Here is a 10,911-nt window from a genome sequence, read left to right as displayed (position 1 = left end):
TGTGTCTTTATTTAAATATATTATTTTTTTGTATTCAGATTTAAATATCCCAGTTATTGATTTTATTCTAAAGAGGGGATAAATCAGGTGGCAATTTCCTTGACAGTTATCGATTAACTTTTGCTGTTTTGTGCTTAAAATGAACACTTTAAAAATTAAAATTAAAAATTAAAAGTTTATTCCATTGAGAAACTCTCTGTATCTGTTTAATTAACCTGTAACTTTGTGATTATCACCTAATTTGCTGTGGATGTTAGGGTTTTTTTTGTCCTTCTAAGTATGTCAATTGTCTGCCAAATGCTGATATGCACTAAAAAAATATATTTTACAGGTTTGTGTTTGTTTTCCTAAAACAGATCAGCTTGTGTTCATCTTGTATACTTAAGTAAGTTGTCCTGATCTTTTCCTCAAACTTTATTTAAAATGAACAGCTGTTTTTAAAGCAAGGAACATTCCTGGAAGAGGAAACAGTTTCTTCTGTATGCAGCTTCTTCATTTCCAGTATTTTATTTCACTTCAGCATCATTAAATATTTGACGTTTGCAAACTGCTGATTGTGTAGCAACAATTCCCTTAATTGACAAAAAAATGCTTCTGAAATGAAGTGCTGTCAGTAATTGTGGGAAGTTGAGGCCCAACAATGAAACCTTCTCTGTGTATCAGATTGAAAATGCTTCCTAACTTCAACATCACAATGTGGAAATATTCTATTAATGTCACACAACTCTCTATGATGAGATTTGGACAAAAAGACAAACTAAACAATAGCATTTGTTTAAATTCATAATTGAATCTGAGCTGAAAATGTAGAAATATTCTCTTTTATGCCACTCGTTTGTATTGAAAGACTGTTTACAAGTTTTAAAGTACACTTGATTACAGATGATTTAGCAAAATGTAAAAGTGAGTAGAGATGGTGAAGATGATGGATTGTTTTGTCACTTTGTCATGAAATGTGAATATTTGTGGACTATGTTCAAGTAAAATGGAAATTTGGATCTAGCCGTACTTTTAAGCACATTAACAATCCCAAGAACACCCCCTAATATATATATGTATATATAAAAAATAGTTTATGGCTAATAATTATTTATTATTTCCAAAAGAAACAAGCAATTTTACTTTAAAACTGTCATCTTCATTCATAGGCAACAATATACCTCATGTTTATTAAATGTATCTTAATATTGTTTTTTAAGTTATCTTTTAAAAATAGCTTTGTTTGGGGGATTTTGTGATATGTTTATTGTTTTTTATTTTCTATTTTACATATTAACACTGTAACTACACTGAATCTCCCTAAATAGCATCAGGATTTCCTTAAAACTTTCAAATATTTTGTCTTATGTTTTGATCTTTGAAACCAGATTTTCAATGATTTAAACCCTTTTTCTTAAAAATAAAGATTGAAGAATATAAAAAATGATGGCTGTTTTTTTATTGTATTTTTTTATTTTTTTAGCTTTTTAATGAAGCAATAATATTAATACTTTTGTGTTTGTTTAATTCCTCAGAAACTAGCAAATGGAATGTCCACGTCTGCTTTCAAGCAACATTTTATCTTCTGGATCTCAGTACTGACATATAAATGTCACAGAGTTGTTGATCTTCACGGACTGGATTGTTTTACGGGTTTATCATCAAGAGTTTGACTTCACATGAGATTCCAGTGGAAATCCTTTACTTCCTGTTCCTGTCTCTGTGCAACTATTTCAAGCCTGTATTTCCATGCAGCTCCTTTCAGGTTCAAGTAAAAGCTTTTTTTTCAGTTAACTGGAAACCACTTAAACTATAAAGTGCCAGCGCAGAGCATGACATTTCAGCACCTTTGATTAATTTCCCCATCTCTGCCAAAAGCAGACATGGCAACGTCTGTATGCAAATCAAGCTTCCTGTGTGTGAAAGCTCCTCTGATGGTAACAGATGCATGGATAGCAAGCAGAGCTCTTCCCCTTGATATTCCACCTCATATTCTTTGAAAATGCTGCACAGAGTTGTGAAAAATTAATTTAAAAAAATGGTCACATGGTGATTCTTATTTTTTGCAATCTTATGGTAAAAACCTTCGTTTAGATATTGCGTTTGACAAATTTCATCGGTAAAAATCATTTGAAACAAGTGAAGAGTTTATTAAATAAGACAGATTGTTTTTCACAGATTCAATCTGTTGTTTCCTTAATGTTTAATACATACATTTCAAGCAAAATTACAGGAATTCTGTTGTAAAAGCTGAATATGAAGCTGCAAATTAGTGAGTTCCAGGGTAGTGTCAAGTGAGTCAAGTGGATGAACGATTTCCATGTTGGCCTGCAAGGAGGCATCTTCACTGTTTCTTTTTTCCATCTGCGAAGAACCATTTCCATTTGTCATTCTGTGGAAGAAAATATTCTGTCATTAGCAAATTATTATAGGGAAATTCGATGTAATAAAATAACATATTAGTTGATTGTCTTTCGAACCTTTAATCCCCAGGAATTGTAGTTTTGTTTGCGTCTTTTGTCCTCCACAGGCGCATAAGTGATGTGCTCGGGTTTTCCTGGCTCTGTGTGGCCTGGAAGGGGCTCGTAGGTGCTGTCGGGAGCTTCACTGGTCACCTCTGCGTACACGCTTTCATCGTCCTGCTCTGGTGTCGCAGATCTGTAGTGAGAAGGTGTTGGGCTGCGGTTGTCGGGTCTGCCGACCAGGTGATAAACGGCGGTGTCGCCCGTGCAGTCCAGGTTTGGTCTGCCTTCTGTCCTGCCGGGCTGTGGGGAGCAACTCCCCGCCTGTCTGATGGGTTTAGGAGAAAGTCTTGGAGGGGTTTGAGGAGGAGCAGTCAGTCGGTTCGCCTGCTCGCCGTCGGAGCTGCTCACCAGCTGAGGCAGAGACCTGCTCTTGGCGTCCAGCAGACTGAGCTCGGAGTAAACCGATTCTGGGTTTAAAGACGAACCGCTCTGATCCACAGAAGTAGAACTTTCAGATTTTCTGGGGTTGGCATGAGGTAAACCGTCCAGAGAAAGTTGCTGGGATCTGTTTCCATCTCTGGGCGTTTGCTTCCTGAGCTGAGCATAAAGAATCCCGCTTTGGTCGCTGATGGTGCTGGTGTCGAGGTGCCTGGTCCTCAGGGGCAGAGGGGGCAGTTCCTGTTTGACAGAACACGTCTTAAAGACAGCCAGGAGATAAAGCAGCTGCTAACGTAAACTCTAATGAACTAACCTCTTGAGTTCTGTTGTTCTTCGGTGGACGAGTCGGTTGCGTCTCTGCAGCTGAGTCACTTTGTGGCTTCTTCACCTTCTTTTCAGCTTTGAGAGCAAACATTCTTTTTTGCTTCGGACTAACCTGAATGATATCATACAACTCCTCATTGAGGACCTGAAAGATTAGAAAAGCAAGTGAGCCAATTCTCCGTCATGAATTAAATTTGAAATAAAGCTTTGAATCTCACCTCAAAGCACGAGGATGTCAGATATTCTCCAAAAGGCTCGATGGGACTGGTTTTGTAGTACTCGAGGAGTTCAGGCATGGTGTTGTGTTCCTCAGTGTCTCCACACACCCCAAACTGTCCCGTCTCTCTTTGGCTGATCACAAAGTGCCGACACCGATCTCGACCTCTGTAGGGAAAAAAAAAATAAAAATAAAAATAATCATCACTTTTCAACACCTTTGTCATGATTTAGCACTTTGTGCTACCATGTATGAAACGTGCTACACAAATAAAGTTTAATTTGATTATATATATATATATATATATATACATTTTTGATTATGACCTGTTAGATCTAAAAATAAAGTTAAAACACTACAAAAAACAAGAACAAAATGTAGTGAAAATATGGATATATCTTCTTGAATATCAAAACATTTGTGTCACAATTAACCACCCTTCTTAATAAATAAAACACTTAATTTCTAATTTTTGTAGCATAAATATTCACTAACCACAAAACTGTGACACAAATAATGCTCTGTTTATATCCATAGAAAATTGCAATCATAATTATACTTTTATGCGATGGGAAATGAAACCTGAGCCATTACTTACTTATATGACAGTATGTATCCAATAGTCTTATCACTGAGACGTATCAAGAAAGATCCCAGCTTTTTTTCTCTGAGAATTTCCTCGGATTCTCTGCAAAGACACAAATAATCCTTCATATGTGTTTTTCCATATCATTTTGGTAACACTTGTTTCACTTATTCACATTATCTCTAATAATTACAGATTTAAGACCACATTTATAACAAATATATGACATTTTTTCATATTTATGTAGGCTAAAAAATACTCACTGTCTGGAAATGAAGCCCAGGAACCAAGATGGGAATAGTCCATTATTGACAATGAGCGGCACTTGAGTCTCTATGAACCACTTTGATGCCAACTGTTTGAGACTCCCCTCAGCCCCTTCGGCAAAATGATCCCCCGCTGGCTCCATTTTAGGTCGATCCTGGTCAAAACAACACGGCATCCAGTTAGCATGACTAGTGCGTGCACTGAGTCAGTAACGTACTTCAACAGACTCATTTGCTTATTTTCCAGGAGGCGTCAACCTGACCCTAAAAGCCATTCACTGTTCCCATTCAAGCGTTAGGGAAAACTATCCATCAATGCTTTCTGTGTTTCCAGCTAAAGATAGATTATTGCTGAGTAATATTTGTTTTCATCATTTGGGAGCTATAAAAAATAAAAACCATTAAGGTTGCAAAAATATTTTTAAAAGTAGCTTTATTAAATTTAAATGTAGTCCTGCTGCTGTTGTGTAAAAAAAAGGAAATTTGCATGAAGTTGGTTAATAGATTAACCATGTAAAGGTTCTTGTGAAATCCAGAAATAGAAAAAAGGTTTTTTACCTTGAAGCAAAACTTCAGATTGTTCTGTGAGCACGGGGGGTTCGTATATTTCAGATTTTTGGGGTTTGGCTGTGTAAGGTAGCAGAAATTGTCAGTCCTGGCTTGCTGCTGTCTGCACATGCAGCAGTTCCTTTTGAACCCTAAAAGAAAAAAATATGATTAATTTATTTAGAATGGAGCTCCTAGTTGATTTCAGTAAAATACTAGAGAGTACATACCTGTTCTTGAAAAGGCCAGAGTGTGGTTTGGTCCTAGTGTCATTTCAGCCTAGATTCAAATACTCCTGTTAGTCTCTGAACTCTGTCTAATCTCCAACTGAAAGTGTTTTCAGAAAGTCTGAACCCCACAGTTATACAGATGACATTTACAGTTACACACATTTTTCCACCGGGCTGGAAAGCAGACACTTGGTGCGGCTCATTTGCGTAAAGAAGGCAGATGAAGGGGGCGAACAAAGTGAAGCTTCCTGAAGAGAAACGGAAAGCAAGCGGTACAGAAAGAGTGGTTTGTGCGCACGTGTGCACATCAACCACTGTAGAAGACAAGACGTTCTACCCACAGAGTGTGATCACCCAGGAGATGGGGAAAACAATTGCGTCAGTTCATGTGGGGCTTGTGTTTGTGTTTGCTTCGGAATTGGTGGCGCAACACCAGAGTGAGTGGAAGGTGGGAAACTTCTTTCAATGGGACACAAACAAGAATTTGATTGAATTTATTTCTTGAGGTGATTTTCTTTTTCCCACAAAAGGTCTAAGTCATCCTGCTGCTGCTGCTGCCATGAATCATCTCAAATAGTTTCATGGGGAACGACAGAATGTCCCCGAGTGGGAGAGTCAACACCAGGAAAAGTCTGTGTCACGCTGAGGAGAAGCGGAGGTAGATTTCAGCCTCACCTCTGCTGAAGTTCCTCCACCTTTGCTCTCCGACTCGTAAGCCAATTCGTCAATGAGGGGATTGATTCAAATTTGATTCCACTGCAAGTCTCTGAAAAATCCTCAGTGTAAGGCGATGAATAATCAAGATACGATCTGCTCTGTAATGTTCCCCAGATGATTAAGTCTGTGTGGGGAAATCAGCAGATCAGAGTCAACAAAACAAGGAAAGTTTGTCTATTGCTTTACATTTTATATAAGATATTTTTTTAAACAAATACACTATTTTATGTTGTTTTCTTTGGTTTTAGTAACATGTAATTTAAATAGTTTCTCCCAAAAAGCACTTTAGGCCACACTTTTTGCAAATTGTCTTGTAATATTTAACAATACAGTAAGTATAGGCCAATAAGGGCAATCAAAGAGGCCAATAACAAAATTTACAATCAGTTGTTTTTACCTTTGTGTGTTAAAACAACTTTGAATCTAATTATCCTGCATTTTTAGGCTGGTTTCTCTAGCAGATTACTTTTATTTTCTTAAATACAGATATTGTAGTGTACAAAAACAATAATGTTCTAAAGGTAAAGCTGAAAATAGACCTTTTTTTCTTTTAAAAAAGTCCAGTGTGGTAGCACATGCTCAATCATATTTAAGAATTGAATGCTTAATTTGAGTGAAAGATGGTGCAAAGCATCTCTGACAAACGCAAAAGGGTTTTGGATTGTATTTCACTGTCAACAAAGCTAGCTCATGTAAATCCTTGCAAAAAATACACGCACTTAAATTATAGTACCATGATTCAACAAACACAAGACAAATAGACCGGTATGAAAATGCATCAACCAGACATTTTAATAACGACACCTGCACAGCTGAATAAATCATCAGAGTGGTTGCTTCCTGTTCTTTATGTTGTGAGATGTTTCTGCTGGTTTTAACTACACTGCACAAAAGAATAAAGAGAACACCACAAAAACACATCCTATGATTGAACAAATAAAAGTTATTTATCCAACTTGTCTTTGAAACAAGTCAGAATGAGTCTCAGTAGTGTCTGCGGCCTCCACGTGCCCGTATGACTTCCCAGCTAAACCTAGCTATGCTTTTGATGAGATGGTGTCCTGAGGGATCTCCTCCCACACCTGGACCAAACCTTCCACCAACTCCTGGACAGTCAGTGGTGGGACCTGCTCCTCCTGTTTCTCCTCCAAAAAAGGAGGAGGTAGTGCTCCTGATGCAGTATTGTTGCCCTCCTTCACATCTCCTGATGTACTAAAGATAACTGATGCAACTTTGTACTCTGACCCTTACACAAATTAACTCATTGTAACAATGTTTACAGCTTATCAATTCTCCGAGGGAGTTGGGTCAATTCAGCATGTCATATTGGAAGTGGCTTAAACAAATAATATGCGATAAACAAATGATAGTATGTACATCTTTGTTTAGGCTGGAACATTTTCAGTGTTACCCAACTTCCTTTACGTGCCTATACCACCAGTTTCCTAACTCGAGTAAAGATTATAAATATGTCTGATTTCAAAACAGCTGAGGTCATCAAACTCATGCAAAAACGACAGACAACAAGGTGAATAAGTGGTGAAAATGTGTGTTCTGTGTTGGCTGAAGCGTCCACAGCAGCTCAGCAGACAAACCACATAATCAGACGTCTGCAGAAGTGTAAGGCTGAGGCAGAAACCCACCTTACATGTCAAAAAGGTCAAACAGTTATCTGTCAGCAAGACTAACTTTCATGAAAATAATACATAGCAGGGCACTAACAATCAATTAACACTTTGGATTATTTAAAATGCAATAGCTAATTAAGGCTGGGTCCATACTTAATCCTAATATTATTAATTAAAAAAACAGTATTAGTTTTTATCAAATATATCCAAATTAAAATAACCTCTTTCTACTGTTTTTTTTCTCATATTGGATGAAGGATGAACCTTTTTAGCCATTAAAATGCACCAAAAAACAAAGCTAAGACTAAAGATAGATTCAAACTCAGTCTAACCAAATAGTACAGTTGGAGGTTGACTCCATTCAAACTTAAAGCTTGAAAAGAATGGAATTAAACTTTTTAAAAATGATTGAAGAATGAAACCAAACCTTCCCCTAATTAGCATGGTTTTCAATCCAAATCTAATGTGAAGGTTTTAAAAAGTTTTTAGCTTAGAATTTTGTGGTTTAAAACAAACATAGCAAGAGATATGACACCTATTTGTGATACCCCTTGGAATAAATCCGTGGAAACAAAGTTCAGTTAAGCTTTTCCTGTTGTTTAGAAACTTTTCACATAGTTTTCACCATGTCTTTGCTTTGTGTGTGGATTTCCACATTTTTACTTTGTGGCTACATGTATTACCTCTTAATAAGTAAAGTATAAGTAAATTGGAAAATAAATTTTAAAAGGCTCTAAAAAGTCCTAGGCTATTCGGGGTTAATTCAAAGAGTTGACTGCAATTCTATTCCATTTTTCCCAACATGCTTAGTACTTCCTTATCTGTCAAAAATAAACTAAAATGCACACAAAATAAATGCAAATTTATACTTACAGTAAACACATGCAGGTTTCTATTTACATTACTAAAAGTTTTTTTTTTTTTTTTTTTTTTTTTAACTGTCAATGTTAAATATACATTAGCAAATTTATCAAGCAAACTTTAATGCCAGGAGGATATAACGAAACAGCAGTAACATACCATCTTAATAACAACAAAAATAGCAAATAAAATTTATTAAATTATAGATCTTGAGAGATTTATGATCTGAAGAACACTTCCCAGATTCAACCATTTCAATTAACACCAAATTTAAAATGAGTTTTTTTATTTGAAAATTTACATTTTTCTCTTGGAGTTGATTTCATCTTGTAAAACACTGCCACCTAGTGGCTTTTCTTTGTCACAACAGTCAAGGGCTGAAATTTACCTTCATTTGACTCAATTTCCCGTCAGCCCCGTGGGCAGAAGGAAGGCGGTCATGTGGACGAAAACAGGAGTGTGCATACGCCGCGCCGCACAGCCAAACTTCGAGGAAAGATGCACGAAGAGGAGGATGGCGGGGAGGCGAGCCTCTGCTCGGGCCCCCGGCTGGTTCCCTTCAAGTCCGTGGATGACGCCGAGCTAGAAGGCGGGAAGGAGCAGGCCTCCAGACTCTGCGGATACTTGAGCAAACTGTCCGGCAAGGGACCCCTGAGGGGCTTCAAGCCGCGGTGGTTCGTGTACGACCCGAGGAAATGTTACTTGTATTACTTCAAGACTCCCCAGGATGCATTGCCGCTCGGACACATCGAAATAGGCGATGCGTGCTTCAGCTACAACGTGGAGGGAGAGGAGGGTCAATTTGCGGTCTGCACAGCCGAAAAAGAGTTCTTACTGAAGGTAAAACGAAGAAGAAGAAAACTTTTTAGGAGAGCCATGTTTTCTGTCATGACTTTGCTTCCTCTCTATATGTGTAGCAGACACGCCCTTTGGAGCACTTCTGTTTTTCTTTGTACTAAACTGTAAAGCTAACATCAGTTTAGACCTCGAGGAGATAGTTAGCATGTTTATATTTAGGCTGTAGTGGGGTGTGGGGGAGTCCTCACGTGATGCTGCTGAAGTCACGTGACATCCACAGGTGGCCCCACTGTCAGCAGATGGTGTGAGTGGGGAACAGCTTGTCCAGCCCAAGGCTGCTCTGCTCACTACAGTGACTCATCTCAATAGAAATTCTGAGGAAAAAAAAAAACAATTGAACTGAAACTCTGAAAAGGTGAAGTTCTGATTTGTTTTTGTATGTGCAGGTGAATGACCTCTGGTTATTTTTGGTGCACTTTTTTCTAGGCCCCCAGCCGGCAAGTGATGCACTACTGGCTCCAGCAGCTGCAGCAGAAACGCTGGGAGTTCAGCAACGCCCGAGGCAGCGGTCATAGAGACAGTTGGAGCTCCCCCACCATGGCGTTTCCCCCCACCGGCCTCGTTGGCAAAGACAATGGTAGGGACCCAGAAACTGTACATTTGTCACACTGCTCTGTCTCGTTCCCCTTTCCATCCAACCACATCGATCTGCAGAGACGAGTTGTTAATCGAATCGATCTGTAGCATTATAAAGCTGTTTCAAAATGAAATAAATTGGGTCAATATTGGAAAATACCATTTTGATTGCTGTGATGGTTGTAAAAATAACCATCACAGCAGGCAACACACATGTGATGGCAGCAAAAAATGATCCACCATCATTACAGTCCAATGTGTGGAAACACTTTGAATTCTGCAAAGCTATGATGCTCTAATAATGTTCTTTGGTATTATTTTTGATTTGTAAAAACAACAGTGGGCTGAACTTTGAGTGGATAATAGGTTTATTAGTTTAGTTTGCCATTTGCATTATTCACAAAAATATAAAATAATCAAACAACCAATAAAAAATAGAATGATCAGAAGCATATATTTCGCTTATATTTATTTTGCTTACATATCTTTCAAGTCTATGCTGATCATTTTAACAAACCAAATTAATACAAACAAGTAGAAAACAATCTTTTACAAATAAAGTACAAATTTAATTTACACTTGATTATCTTGCAAGAAATACTTGGAATCTGGAAAACTTCAGCTGCACTGTTCAGTACCAGGAATTTATTTCAGTTCATTTTTTAAAGATGTCATGGATCAATATTAGGTTAGTGAATTGGATTGTTCAAAATGAACTAATATTGACGATAAATCAGATCAATTGCAACCACAAATTATGATATGAATCACTTTGGTTTGATATGTGATTTGAGTATTAGAAAATAACAACAAAAATCAGAACAATCCTTTCTTTTCTTTTAAATAATTATGAAGAAAAACTCTTCAGTTGGCTCATACTAAGCCTAGTGTTATGTAATAAATCAATAATATTTTTTTATCACAAAACTTGTTTGATGCTTTCAGTTTTTACATCACTTTCTACATTATTTGGTTCAATGGTTTAATATATGGCTTGGTTTTATTTCAGAATTGTGACATCCATAGTTGACACCAAATACACATTTATTCAACAAGGGCGAGTTTATTAGAAAGAGTACGATGAAGGGATTTCTTATAGATCTCATGGCATGTCTTATTTTAGTTATCAATAAATCACTAAGTTTATTTGATTTGGTATGTATAAGATTTTAAGGTTTTCAAGGTAGATGTAACACTTGAGTCGTGTTTAAAGACTCACT

At 37.2% G+C, this 10,911-nt stretch overlaps 2 protein-coding genes across 5 annotated transcripts in view; one reads left to right on the top strand and one right to left on the bottom strand.

Moving 5' to 3' along the window:
* Positions 1–2,108: 2,108 nt before the first annotated feature.
* Positions 2,109–8,777, bottom strand: LOC112152538. Of its 4 annotated transcripts, none has more exons than XM_024282187.2 (10): positions 8,646–8,765; positions 5,727–5,892; positions 5,052–5,100; positions 4,834–4,973; positions 4,273–4,430; positions 4,022–4,111; positions 3,425–3,590; positions 3,196–3,351; positions 2,460–3,122; positions 2,109–2,371 (listed from the first exon to the last, which is right to left on the bottom strand). In XM_024282187.2, the coding sequence occupies exons 3-10, from the start codon at positions 5,092–5,094 to the stop codon at positions 2,324–2,326; spliced, it is 1,464 nt and encodes a 487-aa protein (XP_024137955.1). In that variant the 5' UTR covers positions 5,095–5,100; positions 5,727–5,892; positions 8,646–8,765; the 3' UTR covers positions 2,109–2,323. The 4 variants fall into 4 exon arrangements, with proteins under 4 accessions (XP_024137955.1, XP_036068262.1, XP_024137954.1 ...); XM_036212369.1 differs by having other exon boundaries at positions 5,727–5,817; positions 8,646–8,671; XM_024282186.2 differs by lacking the exon at positions 5,727–5,892 and having other exon boundaries at positions 8,646–8,777.
* tbc1d2b (TBC1 domain family, member 2B) overlaps positions 8,689–10,911 on the top strand; it is a 16,118-nt gene continuing 13,895 nt past the window's right edge. The window contains exons 1-2 of the mRNA XM_024282184.2: positions 8,689–9,097; positions 9,542–9,692. Coding sequence (XP_024137952.1) covers positions 8,756–9,097; positions 9,542–9,692 — 493 coding nt within the window. The 5' untranslated portion in view covers positions 8,689–8,755. The remainder of the gene's footprint in view (positions 9,098–9,541; positions 9,693–10,911) is intronic.

The sequence above is a fragment of the Oryzias melastigma genome, linkage group LG6 (assembly GCF_002922805.2).
Source record: "Oryzias melastigma strain HK-1 linkage group LG6, ASM292280v2, whole genome shotgun sequence".
NCBI lineage: Eukaryota > Metazoa > Chordata > Actinopteri > Beloniformes > Adrianichthyidae > Oryzias > Oryzias melastigma.
The sequence above is the reverse complement of the archived record's forward strand: the minus strand, read 5'-3'. Positions and strand labels throughout refer to the sequence as shown.

What these genes read in the sequence shown, in the direction of transcription:
- LOC112152538 (XM_024282186.2), bottom strand. An exon ending in GGATACATACTGTCATATAA is followed by an intron (nt 3,591 to 4,021) that starts GTAAGTAATGGC and finishes TTTTCCCTACAG; the next exon opens with AGGTCGAGATCGGTGTCGGC. An exon ending in ACAATTCCTGGGGATTAAAG is followed by an intron (nt 2,372 to 2,459) that starts GTTCGAAAGACA and finishes TTTCTTCCACAG; the next exon opens with AATGACAAATGGAAATGGTT.